At 44.3% G+C, this 16,545-nt stretch overlaps 1 protein-coding gene across 3 annotated transcripts in view; it reads left to right on the top strand.

The window, feature by feature from the left end:
- The window catches only part of ZBTB7C (zinc finger and BTB domain containing 7C), a 123,158-nt gene that overhangs the window by 97,644 nt on the left and 8,969 nt on the right, over positions 1-16,545 (top strand). For all 3 annotated transcript variants that reach the window (XM_087958677.1, XM_087958676.1, XM_087958675.1), the window contains exon 2: positions 14,565-15,740. In XM_087958677.1, the coding sequence (XP_087814803.1) occupies positions 14,581-15,740 (1,160 nt within the window). In that variant the 5' untranslated portion in view covers positions 14,565-14,580. The remainder of the gene's footprint in view (positions 1-14,564; positions 15,741-16,545) is intronic.

Raw genomic sequence — 16,545 nt, forward strand, 5'->3', positions numbered from 1 at the left:
AAAAATGCAATGCACATGCGTCCCCCATGCATGCGCCCCACCGACCTTTCTTGCTAAGTGAATCTGGCTTCCTCCTTGACTTTGCTTGTCAGAAGGTCACAAAAGGTTATCTATCACATGACTCTGGGACACTGCAACCGTCATAAATATGAACCAGTCGCCGAGTGTCTGAATTTTGATCACATGATCATGGAGATGCTCCAAAGATCGTAACTCTGAGAAGTGGTCATAAGTGACTTTGTTCGATGCCATTGTAACTTTGTACGGTGACTGAATGAACAGTTGTAAGTCGAGGACTACCTGTAGTCATAAGTCGAGAACTGCCTGTAGTCATAAGTCGAGAAGTACCAATAGTTTCTCTATAGTTGTTTGTGTTGCGGGCCGCCAGCAGCCAGCGGAGCTGGTGGCAGAATCGGACAGTGAGGTGGCTGGAGTGGAACATGGGCCAGTCCTGGAGTCTGGGGAAGGCTCTGACGAGTGCTCTGCATCAGAGACAGAGATGGGGCCGGGGCCGTTCGACGGTTATCAGCTTCGGAGTTGTAGATCAGTGGGGCAGAAGAACAACTGGAGCCTGTTCCCAGTGTGCGCATGTGCAGAGCTGCCAGGAGAAGGGAACAGTTAAGGAACAAGGGTCGACTCGGGAGTAAAGGCTCCGGTGGATGGCGAATGGCCTCTCCCATAGGGGATAAAAGAGGAGCGAAAGGGGAGTTGGGTTTTGCAGGAGACAATTAGTTCATTTAATTAGTGTGAAGAATTGTCCGTGACTCTCAGAGACTCCTTGCCAAGTATTTTCTGGTACAGCATTGCGCTTGGAAGTTATCGGCCTGGCAACTTTCCCAAGCCTGATCAGGTCTGTGATTGTAATTCACCCTTGAATGACTGTTTGCTGGGAGTTTGCTGGATGTGAACAATAGGAATTCACATCAGCCTAATAAAAGAGGGGTTCATCGGGACAAGGAGTCTGCTTCGTGATTTTGTGAAGCCTAGGTCAGGGCAGTTTCCTTTTAGACCGGAATCTTGCCAGAGTAAAGTACAAATCTGCATAACTATTTGATAAACCCTGAGAAAGGTTAGGGAGGGTAGTCCGCCCAGCCTCTCTTCTTGCATGCCAAGGATTCCAGGCTGATTTGTCTCTTGGGAAAGACCCCCCTGCATTTTGTATCTGCAGCCCAACAAAGGATTTCTGACACACACACACACACACACACACACACACACACACACCACGCATGGGGATGAGGAGGGGAAATCCTTTGGCAGGCAGTAACACCTTGCAAATTTCTCTGCCAGCTTCCCCAGAAAGAAGACTGCTAAACAGCAACATGATCACAGTCATAAGTGTGAACAGGTTGCATAGCATGCAAATCATGCTCACGTAACCACTTTGGAAGGATGTGGCCTGACGTTTTATGATATCCAGAAGTACTTCACACCCATTAAACGACTGGTCCTAAAATTGAGGATTCCCTGTATTTCTCAATCCGCTGCATTTATCAAAAGATTGCAAAGCCAGAAGAAAGAAAAAATAGCTGCAGTTTGAAATAAAACCACAGACTTTATTATACACACTGACAGATTGGTGAGCAAACCTACGTTTTTTTATGATGCAAAAGCTTCAGAAGAGCCATCAGGAACATTGGGAAGTCGAGGATGAATTGTGGGCGACAGCGCATACCTCAATCAGACTAGAGCTGGAAGGGACCATGGAGGTCTTCTAGTCCAACCCCCTCCCAAGCAAGAGACCCTATACCAGTCCAGTCTCTTAAAAACCTCCAGTGATGAAGCATCCACAACTTCTGAAAGCAATCCATTCCACTGGTCCACGAAGCTTCTCCTTAATTCCAGGTTGCTTCTCTCCTTGATTAGTTTCCATCCACCGTTTCTTGTCTTGCCTTCTAGTGCTTTGGAGAATAGTTTGACCCCCTCTTCTTTGTGGCAGCCCCTCAAATACTGGAAGAGTGCTATGTCACCCCTTGTCCTTTTTTTCTCTGGACTGTAGCCATCCCCAATTCCTGCAGCCTTTCGTCATATGTTTTAGTTTCCAGGCCTTTAATCATCTTAGTTGCTTTTCTTTGTTAGTTTCCCGAAGTCTCAATCTCATTTTTGTAAACTTTTTTTTAAGTTTTTTATTTATTTTGACAACAAACATTGACAAATGCAAACATAAAACATCAAATAAAACCATCTTTCCATTGTACAGTGTGTCAGTTGGTACATATCTTTTGTGCACGATATCAACAGTCTTTCCCTTCTAGATTTAAATTAAAATTCATATTGTATCAACTATGCATATTATGTTATTATCAAATCATTATTAGACTTAAATTACAAATTCACATCATCCTTTTCGAGCAAATCCCAACTTTTACAAAACCTAGTTCAAATATCATTCATTTCATTGGAATCAATTATAACATATCATTGCATTGTCTTATCTTTATTGTTATGTTATATTTATATTATAACATATTTTACTTCTTTATTTTTTATTTAACCATTGATAAAATAAATCCCAGATTTTATAATATTCTTTATCTTCTTGCTCTCTAATTGCTAATGTCAATTCGGAATTTTTTCACTTTTCCAATTTTCAGCAAATACAATAGCTTGCTGTTAAAACATTTATAATCAAATACGTCAATTCTCTACTGTATCCTTCAGGTAAGATACCCAATAAAAATATCTCTGGTTTCAAGTCTATATGCTGTTTTGTTGTTTTTTCCAGCCATGTATGAATTTTAGTCCGGTATCTCTTGGCTTCCACACACTTCATGTGATTTTGATTCTGTGCCTCTGTTTATACAACTAATTATTGTACCACCAATTATCCTGCCCATTCCCTGACAGTCATTCTTCTATCAGATGTTGGAAAGCAGAGATGTCATTACGACAGCTGCAGGATGACATCACCAGCATGTGTAATGGTGGTACAGGCCTTGTCATGCTTTGCCATGAAGAAAGGTGTCAACAGGTCCATCCAGCTGGGTGCGCACACGTGTGTGTGAAAGTCACTTCCAAGAAGGGAAATGCAAACCTAACCATCATTTATTTAAATGACCCATTCGGGTGGCTTTCCAATGATTCCTGTTTATCCTAAGGTTGAAACCAAAGGATAGTCATCCTGGGATGGAAATATAGGTTGATCTAAACAACTGGACGAGACTAGATATGCCTTATGCTTGGAATAGTGTTTCTCAACTTTGGCCATTTTCAGATGTGTGGACTTGAACTCTCAAAATTCCCCAGCCAGCAAGATACATGAACTCCAACTCCCAGAATTCCCTAGCCAGCAAGATACATGGACTTCAACTCCCAGAATTCCCTAGCCAGCAAGATACTTCAACTCCTTTTTCCTCTGCTGACCGGAAGTCCAGTTCCCCCACCATAGAGTCTCCTCGTAGTGTGGCATCCTTTTTCCTCTACCTGTCCTAACCTAAAGCCCTATCAATTGTGGAGCCAACTGGCAACAGGGAGCCGTAGCAGGGGGATAAAAAGAGCCACATCTGGCTCCAGAGCCGCGGGTTGCTGACCCCTCTAGGCTCCCTTGCTCCCACCATGGAGAAGAGAGATAATCTCAAGGTTTTGTCTGTGTTTGATCTTTGTGGAGAGGTGGGTGGGAGGATCTCCAGGGGAGAAGGAAAATGATACACAAGGGAAAAGCCCCCTCCCACACAAGCAAGTTTTGTGTCAACTCATAAAATATTTCTATGGTCTTTGAAGAGTTGCCAACAGAAAGGGAGGGGGGGGAAAGGGGTTTTGAAAGAGCAGTACGGCAGCTTGGAAATTGAAAGTGCATTCCATAAATAGCTTTTCAAAGATAGCAACTACCCTGTTTCTCCAACAATATGCCCTCCCCCAAGAAGAAGTCCCAGCATGTTTTATAGGCATGAAATGAAATTAAGCCCCTCCCCCAAAATTAAGGCCTTTATTAAAACATGCGAAATGGGGGGGAATGGTGGGGGGGCTTGCCGTTAGGAAGTACTTTTTTGCACACCCGGATATGGTGCTGCCTGCGTTGACCCCGATACGAAGTGCCCCACCAACGTCGAGGTCAACATCCAAGCTGTCGCCGCCCACCCGCCTGAAGATGCAAGGGGGGGGAATTAAGTCACCCCCGAAAAGACGGCCTAGCCATTTTTTTCGGGGCTCAAAAAAAAAAAAAAAAGACCCGGCCTTATTATATGAGAAACACGGTAGGTGACTGAAGTTTCTGCCCTGCAAATATCTCATTGGAGAATATGAATTATGATACACCCAGGGGGTGGGGGGAAACCAGGGTCAAGGGTGACAATGAATGAGGTGTCTCAGAGTCGGCTACACCCAGGCACTGCCGGACATGTTAATTCCCAATAAATCCTTTTGAAGTTTTGGAAGTTTGGCTCGAGACTCATAATTTAAATGTGGGGTAACTGCTGGAATCCTGACACTTTGATTGCTTGGGAAAAAGACACACACATTCCTCACTCCCTCCAAACCTCCTCTCTCTGCCCCCTTGCAACCTTTTTTTTAGCTCTTACGTGACCCCAAAAAAAATATATGCTGTCCATGTCAGCAAATCCCCTCCCTGCCCCCTCCCTCTGTTGGACAGCCAGATGCCCCCACATTTCCCTATCAGGAGTCAGTCCAGTTTGTTCCATGGGGCTGGATCCCACAGAAACAATGCTGTTATTTGAAATGCAGCCTTCTTCATAGTGTTAATGATTCCCGATAAAAGTTTGTGCCAGGCTCCTGCTAAGAAATTTTTTTTTTAATTTTTATTTATACATTTTTCTTTAACATATATAAGTACCCTGTTTCTCCAACAATATGACCTCCTCCAATAGGAAGTCCCAGCATGTTTTATAGGCATGAAATGAAATTAAGCCCCTCCCCCCAAATTAAGGCCTATATTAAAACATGCGAAATGGGGGGAAAATGGCGGGGGGACTTGCTGTTAGGAAGTACTTTTGTTGCACACCCGGATATGGTGCTGCCTGGGTTGACCCCGATACGAAGTGCCCACCAATGCCGAGGTCAACATCCAAGCCGTCGCCACCCGCCCGAAGATGCAAGGGGAATTAAGTCACCCCGAAAAGATGGCTCAGCCATTTTTTCGGGAGCTCAAAAATAAGACCCAGCCTTATTATATGAGAAACACGGTATTTAATAGACAATTTATTGTCTGGGTCATTTTACATATACATAATAATAGCAATAATAATATTCTTTCCTTGTATATAATAGTATTCTTCCAGCTTAGAATTATCTATCTAACCAAATCCCAAGTTAAAAAGTATTCTGTGTATCTTTAGCATTAACCTAACCATTTCCGCACAATCTAATATATATTTTTTGATTATGTTCTCATCTGCTAAGAGATTTTAATAGACTAAGACTGAAGTATACTTATACAGGTACTCCTCGACTTACGGCCACAGCTGAACTGAAATTTCTGCCACTAAGCAAGAGAGTTGTTAAGTGAGTTTTGCCCCCTTTTACGACCTTTCTTTCCACGGTTGTTAAGTGAATCATTGCAGTTGGTAAGTTAGCAACAGAGTTGTTAACTGAATCTGGCTTCCCTATTGACTTGGCTCGTTTCGGTCACTAAACGAACTGTTGTAAGTTTGCAGGCTATCTGTGCCTTGGCAGAATGCTAAGGAATTCTGGGAGTTGAAGTCCAGCCTTCTTAAAGTCGCTAAGGTGGAGAAATCTTATTCTTGTCCTCCCTCAAGCTTTCAATAAGATATAATCCCAAATGTTTGAATCGTACCAACCTGACCATTATTATATACATAATAATAGGAAACCTGTTTCTCTCTTTGCCTGTCCTAATGCAATCAAATGCTCCCTTCATCCATCACAGGGGTGTAGTTTTGAGGGAATGTCAAAATATTCAACTCCAAAAGCATTCCCTCCTTTTCTCCCCCTCCATGTAAAGTTGAAAAATCACACACAATTCTCTCCTCCCCAAAGCTAGAAGAGAGATGAAAAATGCTCAGGGGTGGCCTTCAAAAATTACTGCAACTGGTTGCTGGGTGGGCGTGGCCATGGTGGGCGTGGCCTGGTCGGCCTCCTGCTCCATGATTTGGGGGGGGGCGTTTTCACCCTCCCCAGGCTCTGAAGGCTTTTCTTGAGCCTCCGGGAAGCCTCCCTTGGGCTCCGGAGACCTTCCAGCAGTGGGTGGGATTCAAATTTTTTACTACCAGTTCTGTGGGCGTGGGTTGGTGGGCATGGCATGGGAAGGATACTCTAAAATCTCCATTCCCACCCCACTCCAGGGAGAAGATTATTGCAAAATCATATTCCCTCCCCACCCCAATAATCTCCGTTATCCTGTGCAGGGCAATAAAAGAAGATCCAGCCAATCAGCTGGGATTCAGGAGGCAGAGAATAGATGGGGGTGGAGCCAGTCAGAGGTGGGATTCCGAACTACTCGAAATTTCTGCTACCAGTTTTCCAAACTACTCAAAATTTCCGCTACCATTTCTCCGAACTACTCAAAATTTCCACTACTGGTTCTCCGAACTACTCAAAATTTCTGCTACCGGTTTTCCAAACTACTCAAAATTTCCGCTACCGGTTCTCCGAACTACTCAAAATTTCCGCTACCGTTTTTCCAAACTACTCAAAATTTCCGCTACTGGTTCTCTGAACTACTCAAAATTTCCATTACCGGTTCTCCGAACTACTCAAAATTTCCGCTACCGTTTTTCCAAACTACTCAAAATTTCCGCTACTGGTTCTCTGAACTACTCAAAATTTCCATTACGGTTCTCGAACTACTCAAAATTTCCGCTACGGTTTTCCAAACTACTCAAAATTTCTGCTACCGGTTCTCCGAACTACTCAAAATTTCTGCCCACCCAGCCACGCCCACCAAGCCACACCCACAGAACTGGCAGTAAAAATGTTTGAATCCCACCACTGATGATAGCCATTTCTAGAACATCAAATCAATCTAATCAGTAAAACCCAATCAGTAAAACTTTTCATTTTTTTTCCACCTTGAGCACAAAGTCCAGAAGTGGTTTCCAGGTAGAAAGTAAAGTACTTATCTTCTTTTCTTTGATCAAAACAGTCAATTTATCCATCTCTGCCAACTCCCTCAACTTCTGTAGCCCTTCATGCATGGTGGGAATCGAAATATTCTTCCATTTTTTGTGCCTACAATAGTAGTCGTCGTCTTGTGCCTAGAGGGGAAGGAGGAATCATAGTCGTAGTTGTCTTGCTTTCTAAAATGTCTTGTTCTTGATGGCGGGGCAGGCTGGGGGGGACTAATTGAGGTAGTCCAGTCTGCTCATCCCCATTTGGACTTCCACATGGCAAATTGTCAAGTTATTCTCCAAAGCCCCTAAAGGCACCAAAAGAAGCAATGGGTGGAAACTAATCAAGGAGAGAAGCAACCTAGAACTGAGGAGAAATTTCCCGACAATTAGAAAAATTAAATCAGGGGAACAAGTTGCCTCCAGAAGTTGTGAATGCTCCAACACTGGAGGTTTTTAAGAAGAGATTGGATAGCCATTTATCGGAAGTGGTATAGGGTTTCCTGCCTAAGCAGGGGGTTGGACTAGAAGACCTCCAAGGTCCCTTCCAACTCTGTTGTTCTAAATTCAGAATGATGTCATTCTTACATCAAGTCTGGAGGCAACACAATGAAATCATTGTGTTGCCTCCAGATTTCCCCGGAGGAAATGGCCTTGATTTACTGGTTTAGGTGGGTGGATGGGTGGGTGTGCTATCTTTTGGACATGAAACACTGTGGAGATAAATGCCTTAGGACCGGTTTTTATCAGTAATTCCTATTTTGGGTGGAGGCCATCTTAGGTTTCCAGTCGCCCATCAATTTCCAGGAAATACATCAATCGCCTCCACCACTACCACAAATTGTATTCGAGAATAATTTGCATTTTTTTAAAAAAAGGCTTTATTCACAACTGAATGAAAACAAACAAAACAAAAACTCAGAATGGTTGTCTTCACAAAATGTCTGGTTTCTGTTTGTTTCCTGTTCCTGTCTTCAAACAGTTCCTTGAGCAATAACTGATACAGTTTTAAATTGCTTACAACCTGGTAAACTGCATAAGAAGCTAGCCAAGCATAAAGGAACTAAGATATATATTTAACTTAGTTAAGCATGCCAAGGTGAATTCAGGTTTTTTTTTTGTATGCATCCTGTGTCGTCTGTCTAAAACCAGGTTTGTCCAACCTTGCAACGTTTTAAGACTTGTGGACTTCAACCCCCAGAATTCCCCAGCCATCATAAATACCCCTGGCCAAGGCATACTGGAAGTGAAACCAGCTTAAAATGTTTTGGGATTTCAGCCCTTGCTTTGGCCACTGACCACTCATTTTTCTGACCTTACTGGATTGAGAATAGATCCTGCCTGACTGAGGGTTTCCTTATTTACTTATTTTTAATCTCGCCATTACCAGTGGGGGGGAAAAGGGAAAAAAAAGGGAAATAATACTGTTGTGTTGTGTTTCCTATCAGTTGGGCCAGGAAAAGAGAGTGGCAGTTTCTTGTCCATTTTACCTAAATAGAGAAATTGGGGGTAGGTGGGGGGTGGCATTGTTTTTTTTTATTTATTTATTGTTTTTTTAACTTTAATGTTTACTTTTTCTGTGTTGTGTTTCTGTTGTTTGTAAGCTTCCTAGAGTCACCGTTAGGAATATAATGGCTATATAAATTTTCTAAATGAAGAAAGAAAAGAGAGGCGAAGGAAGGAAGGAAGGAAGGAAGGAAGGAAGGAAGGAAGGAAAGCTGGGTCCCCCAGTTTTCTTGTCCATTTCACTTAAAAATAAATAAATAAATAACCCTTTTTACATTGCCCAATCAAGTCAACATGTTTAAAAAAAATAAAAAGACCACTGTTTCACAAAAAAACCCAAAAGGTAAAAGTAGCAGACAGGAATAAGTGCCTGGAGGGAGGGGCCATTCCCAAGGCAGGAGTTAGCTTCAGCTGGGAAAACAGGATAAAGAGTGTGTGCGCGCACAGCACCTCGCTAGAAGCAAAGCGTACATTATCTTTGTTTGTCACGTCTTATCTGGGTTCTGGTGTCCTCCCGACTGTGTGTGTTTCATTATCTTTTGAAGTCTGCAATCCCTTATCCTGCCCTGTCTCATCAATTGCTGCAGCGTGGTTTGTGTTGGTTTTTATTTATAATCTATATGTACTTTGGGTTCGGATGGAATTTCTTCCCTTTAAAACCTGTTCGTGGGAGAGCTTTTTCTCCAGCCGAGGATAACTGGACATTGGGGGCCAAAAGTTGGAGGTATTAAAGGGACTTTACCTGCTTTTGTGACTTTGTTGCTTTTGTGTCACACACTGGGTCATCACAGCAAGGTCGTTGAAAACCCAATAGGAAAGGGAAGCCTTATGTGCGCCACCTTGAATGAAATAAAGGCAGGATGCAAGGAAATCAATAAGGAACCAAAAGCAGAAAGTTCAAACTTGGGTTTGGCGGAGGATGGGAAACGCTCCCTTTCATGTGTAGCCAGAAAACACAGGTGGCCATTGTGATAGTTGCTGGCAGGGTAGGTGGAGGGTAATATTAGGTCTCCGTGCCCACCAGACCTAGTGGGCGGCTGGTCCTGCTGGCGTGTTTTAAGTTCAATTCCTAAGCACGGCAAGAGACAACAACTGTGGGTTTTTTTCGCTCTTGAGAGGGCCTGTCCAACCTTTAGAAAAGCGAGTTTTCTTTGCTGACACGCAAGACATTATTTGGGAAAGGAGAGGGCAACACAGGTAGTCCTCGACATACGACCACAATTGAGCCATACGTTGCTGTGGCTGAGCGTGACAGTTGTTCAGTAAGTTCTGCCCCGTTCTACGACCTTCTTTGCCACGGCTGTTAAGTGAATCACTGCAGGTTAAATTAGGAACACGGAAATTAAGTGAATCTGGCTTCCCCGTTGACCGTGTTGGTCTGAAGGCCGCAAAGGGAGGGATTACATGAAACCCCGGGACACTGCAACCGTCATAAATACGAATCCAGTTGCCAAGCGTCTGAATTTTGGTCACATGATCATGAGGTTGCTGCAATGGTTGTAAGTGTGAAAAGGGGTGATGACACTTTTTTAGGATAGGATAGGATAGAATCAATAGGGAATAGAATAGAATAGAATAGAATAGAATAGAATAGAATAGAATAGAATAGAATAGAATAGAATAGAATAGAATGCGAATAGAAAAGAAAGAACAGAATAGATTAGAATGCAGAATAGAATAGAATGGAATAGAATAGAATATATCAGAATGCAGAATAGAAAAGAAAGAAGAGAATAGATTAGAATGCAGAATAGAATAGAAGAATAGAATAGAATAGAATATATCAGAATGCAGAACAGAAAAGAATAGAATTGAATTGAATGCAGAATAGAATATAATATATCAAAATGCAGAATAGAAAAGAAAGAATATAATAGAATGCAGAATAGAATAGAATAGAATAGAATAGAATAGAATAGAATAGAATAGAATAGAATAGAATAGAATAGAATAGAATGCAATAGAAAAGAAAGAATAGAATAGATTAGAATACAGAATAGAATAGAATGGAATGGAATGGAATAGAATAGAATAGAATAGAATAGAATAGAATAGAATAGATCAGAATGCAGAATAGAAAAGAATAGAATTGAATTGAATGCAGAATAGAAAAGAAAGAATATAATAGAATGCAGAATGGAATGGAATAGAATAGAATCAGAATAAAATAGAATAGGGGATGGGTTGGGTTGGGTTGTTTGGTTGGAATAGGATAGGGGCTAGGATAGAATAGAACAACAGAACACAACGCAGAATAGAATGGAATAGAATAGAATCTAGAGAATAGAACAAAATAGAATAACAGAGTTGGAAGGGACCTTGGAGGTCTTCTAGTCCAAGCCCCTGCTCAGGGAGGAAACCCTATATCATTTCAGACAAATTTCAGTTGTCCAATCTCTTCTTAAAAACTTCCACTGTTGGAGCATCCACCACTTCCGGAGGCAAGACTGAATCGTGAGAAATCAGTTTTTAAAAAAAAAAAAAAAAAAAGCACATTGAGGTCCGCCACCACCTGAGAATCTCAGTTGACCTCTTCCAAAGTAGCATCTGGGATTGTCTCAGACGGAAGCCCTGTGCAAGTTCCTCACTCTCCATTGTGAACTCCAAGTGCCTCAAGCGGGGGACTGTGGGGGGAGGAATGTCAAAAGGACCGCATGTGGGAGATGTTATCGATGTCCCAGTGGGAAGGTTATTGAAACGAAGGTGGGGGAGAGCAAGGTCTCAGGAGAGTAACGGGAGGCGGTCCTGTTTGCTGGAAGCCCTCTAGATAAAGGCAGGGAACAGATGGAGGGAGGCCACAAAGGAGAGGGCAAATGCCAGGCACGGGGTGTGTGGGTGTGCGTGAGGAGATTGTGGAGGGCTTTGAAGGACACAGCAAGGGGGGAGGGAACATTCTGCAGGGAGTAGCAAACCCCACCAAGCCTCCTTAAAGAAACCATGGAAAGTCCCTGAAGAGCAGACTAAAAGCAATGGTCGGGTAGCGGTGGTTGGAAAAGCAAGAATGACAGAACCCAACTTTTTTGAGTGGTGCCTTTTGCAGCTCTGAATTTGCCTGCAATTCCATTCTTGTGTTCTTCTCTCTTTGAAAAGAGCAGGGCAGGAGAAATCCCACGTCATTTCACAGTAGAGTAGAGTAGAGTAGAGTAGAGTAGAGTAGAGTAGAGTAGAGTAGAGTAGAACAGGAATAGAATAGAATAGAATAGAATAGAATAGAATAGAATAGAATAGAATAGAATAGAATAGAATAGAATAGAATAGAATAGAAAATATGGAATGGAATAGAATAGAATAGAATAGAATAGAATAGATAGAATAGAATAGAATAGAATAGAATAGAAGAAAGAAAAGAAAAGAAAAGAAAAGAATAGAAAATATGGAATAGAATAGAATAGAATAGAATAGAATAGAATAGAATAGAATAGAATAGAATAGAATAGAAAATATGGAATGGAATGGAATGGAATGGAATGGAATAGAATAGAATAGAATAGAATAGAATAGAATAGAATAGAATAGAATAGAATAGAATAGAATAGAATAGAATAGAATTCTTTCTTGGCCAAGTGTGGTTGGGCAAACAGGGAATTTGTCTTGGTCCAAATACTCTCAGTGTACATAGAAGAAAAGAGACATTCGTCAAGAATCATCAGGTACAACACTTAATGATAGTCATAGGGTACCATAAGGAATCAAATCATACTAGGAAACAGTCAATAAAAATCGTAAGGATACAAGCGACAAAGTTACAGTCATACAGTCACAAGTGGGAGGGGATGGGTGATAAGGAGTGATGAGAAGATTAATAGTGATAGTAGTGCAGACTTTGTAAATAGCTGGACAGTGTTGAGGGAATTATTTGTTTAGCAGAGTGATGGCATTCAGGGAAAAACTGTCCTTGTGTCTGGTTGTTCTGCTGTGCAGTGCTCTATAACGTCGTCTTGAGGGAAGGAGTTGAAACAGTTTATGTCCGGGATGTGAGGGATCTGCAGATATTTTCACAGCCCTCTTTTTGACTCGTGCAGTATGTAGGTCCTCGATGGAAGGCAGGTTGGTAGTAATTGTTTTTTTCTGCAGTCCTAATTAACCTCTGAAGAATGTGTCTGTCCTGTTATTATATTAGTTTTCCTCCTCAGTTCTTTTGGCATCGGCAGCGTTCTGGGTTCCAAAAACGCCGAAAGGCCTCGTTCCCAAAGAATAGGTGAAATGAAAAGAACAACACCGGTTGATTTGATTTAAATTACATGGTTTGCAGCTACCTGGATTCTTCACGTTATTTCTTAATGCTCCCCTTCTCTCATCTTAAATGCAATGATTTAATGTCAACAGCTGGAGGGAATCCAGGAATCACAGTCATGGTTTGGGGCAGCCAAGTGTGATGCTGGGCTCCACGCTGTGCTGCATGCGGTGGTTGGATTGTGGGGAATGAGTTGGATGAAATCTTCTCTATTCAGGCTGTTGGAGAGATTTCTCCATTAGCAAAGCAGTAGCTTTTCTGGCTGAAAGTAATAGCAGTAGTGCTTAGATTTATATACCGCTTCACAGTGCTTTACAGCTCCTTCCTTCCCCCTTCCTTCCTTCCCTCCCTTCCTTCCTCCCTCCCTCCCTCCCTCCCTCCCTCCCTCCTCCCTCCCTCCCTTCCTTCCTTCCTTCCTTCCTTCCTTCCTTCCTTCCTTCCTTCCTTCCTAAGCACTTAGACTTATATACCACTTCCCAGTGCTTTATAGCTCCTTCCTTCCCCCCTTCCTTCCCTCCCTCCCCCTCCCTCCCTCCCTCCCTCCCTTCCTTCCTTCCTTCCTTCCTTCCTTCCTTCCTTCCTTCCTTCCTTCCTTCCCAAGCACTTAGAATTATATACCACTTCCCAGTGCTTTACAGCTCCTTCCTTCCCCCTTCCTTCCCCTCCCCTCCTCCCTCCCTCCTCCCTCCCTCCCCTTCCTCCTCCTCCTCCTCCCCCTTCCTCCTTCCTTCCTTCCTTCCTTCCTTCCTTCCCAAGCACTTAGACTTATATACCACTTCCCAGTGCTTTACAGCTCCTTCCTTCCCCTTCCTTCCTTCCTTCCCTCCCTCCCTCCCTCCCTTCCTCCCTCCTCCCTCCCTCCCCCTTCCTTCCTTCCTTCCTTCCTTCCTTCCTTCCTTCCCAAGCACTTAGACTTATATACCACTTCCCAGTGCTTTTACAACTCCTTCCTTCCCCCCCTTCCTTCCCTCCCTCCTTCCTTCCTCCCTTCCTTCCTTCCTTCCTTCCTTCCTTCCTTCCTTCCTTCCCAAGCACTTAGACTTATATACCACTTCCCAGTGCTTTACAGCTCCTTCCTTCCCCCCTTCCTTCCTTCCTTCCTTCCTTCCTTCCTCCTTCCTCCCTCCCGCACCTCCGTACTCCTTCCTTCCTTCCTTCCTTCCTTCCTTCCTTCCTCCTTCCTTCCTTCCTTCCTTCCCAAGCACTTAGACTTATATACCACTTCCCAGTGCTTTACAGCTCCTTCCTCCCCTTCCTTCCCCTCCCTCCCTCCCTCCCTCCCTCCTCCCTCCCTCCCTCCTTCCCCTCTTCCTCCTTCCTTCCTTCCTTCCTTCCTTCCTTCCTTCCTTCCTTCCTTCCTTCCCAAGCACTTAGACTTATATACCACTTCCCAGTGCTTTACAGCTCCTTCCTTCCCCCTTCCTTCCTTCCCTCCCTTCCTCCCTCCCTCCCCCCTCCTCCTCCCTTCCTTCCCTCCTTCCTTCCTTCCTTCCTTCCTTCCTTCCTTCCTTCCTTCCTTCCTTCCTTCCTTCCTTCCCAAGCGCTTAGACTTATATACCACTTCCCAGTGCTTTACAACCCTCTCTAAGGGTTTTACAGAGTCACCCTATTGCCCCCAGCAATCTGGGTCCTCATTTTATCGACCTCGGAAGGATGGAAAGCTCAGTCAACCTTGGGCCTGTTAGGATCGAACTGCTGACAGTTGACCGAGTTAGCCCGCCACACTGCATTCCAACTGCTGCGCCACCAATAGTAAAGTAAGTGAGCTTGGCTTACGTCTCTGTTTGTGTATCTCTTTCTAGGGTTCCACAGGAGAATATGGCCAATGGCATTGAGGACCTCATCGGGATCCCCTTCCCAAACCACAGCAGCGAAGTCCTCTGTGGACTCAACGAGCAGCGGAACGATGGCCTTCTCTGCGACGTGATTCTCCTGGTCCAAGATCAGGAATACCGAACCCACAAGTCCGTGCTAGCTGCTTGTAGCCAGTATTTTAAAAAACTCTTCACGGCCGGCACTTTAGCTGACCAGCCCTACATATACGAGATCGACTTCGTCCAGCCCGAAGCCCTTTCGGCCATCCTTGAGTTTGCCTACACCTCAACTCTGACCATCACCACAGCGAACGTCAAGCACATCCTCAACGCAGCCAAGATGTTGGAGATCCAGTGTGTGATCAACGTCTGCCTCGAAATAATACAGCCTGGGGAAGCAGTGGAAGACGAGAAGGAGGAGGAGGAAGAAGAAGAAGAGGAGGAGGAGGAAGAAGAGGAGGGAGAGGAAGAAGAACCAGTTGACTTCGCCAATCGGAATCTATTGGATGCTCAAGATCTCAGTTGCCACCAAAGTCCTTCTAAGCCAGACCTTCCCGAGGAACCTTTCCAAGAGGCCACGGACGTCTTCTCCACCCGTTTCCCATCCAGCAGCTCCAGTGGCTCCCTTGGGGTCATCCGAGACTTCTCCATTGAATCCCTCTTAAGGGAGAACCTGTATCCTAAAGTGAGCCTTCCCGAACGCAGGCCGGTCCTGTCTCCCTTCATGCCGGAGCTCTTCCCCCATCTATGGAACGGAGACTTCGGCCCCTTTGCCCCCGTGGAAGAGCCGCAGGTGGACAACACCCCCTTGGACCTGGTGATCAAGAAGCAGAAGATCAAGGAAGAGGAGAAGGAGGAGCCCCTGCCCACCCACTTCCCCAACAGCCTCTTCAAGGACGTCTTTGCCAACACCGCAACTGGCCCCTTTGGGCACATCAAGGCCGAAAACGATTACAGCGCCTACCTGAACTTCCTGAGCAACGCCCACTTCGGCCGAGTCTTCCCTCGCTGGCCGGAAGAAAGGAAGATCAAACCCAAAGCGTCCCAGCAGTGCCCTATTTGCAACAAAATCATCATGGGGGCCGGGAAGCTCCCACGGCACATGAGGACCCACACGGGGGAGAAGCCGTACATGTGCAACATCTGTGAAGTCCGGTTCACCAGGTCTGCAGGCTTTTGAAATTCTGGTAAACCTGCTTTGAGGGAGGGAGGATGGATGATGGACGGATGGATGATAGACGGATGGATTGATGGATGAATGGATGGATGGTGGACAAATGGATGATAGATGGATAGATGATGGATGGATGACAGACGGGTGGATGATGGATGATAGACGGATGGATGGATGGATGGATGGATGGATGGATGGATGGATGGTGGAAGAATGGATGGTAGATGGATAGATGATGGATGGATGACAGACAGATGGAGGATGGATGGATGGATGGTGAACGAATGGATGATAGACGGATAGATGATGGATGGATGGATGTTGGATGGATGGATGGATGATAGACGGATGGATGGATGGATGATGGATGGATGGATGGTGGACAAATGAATGATAGATGGATAGATGATGGATAGATGACAGATACATGGATGGTGGATGGATGGATGGATGATAGATGGATGGATGATTGGAGGATGGATGGATGGTGGACAAATGGAGGATGGATGGATGGATGGATGGTGGACAAATGAATGATAGATGGATAGATGATGGATAGATGACAGATAGATGGATGGAAGATAGATGGATGGATGATTGGAGGATGGATGGATGGTGGACAAATGGAGGATGGATGGATGGATGGATGGTTGGTTGGTTGGATGGATGAATGGATGATAGATGGATGGATGATGGATAGATGGATGGAAGATAGACAGATGGATGATGGACAGGTGGGTGGATGAATGATGGATGGATGAGTAGTGACAGATTGATGATGGCCAGATGGATGGA

Source organism: Notechis scutatus, chromosome 2 (genome assembly GCF_049901735.1).
Source record: "Notechis scutatus isolate UNSWTSFEM ecotype Mainland chromosome 2, rNotScu1.2, whole genome shotgun sequence".
In the NCBI taxonomy this organism is placed as follows: domain Eukaryota; kingdom Metazoa; phylum Chordata; class Lepidosauria; order Squamata; family Elapidae; genus Notechis; species Notechis scutatus.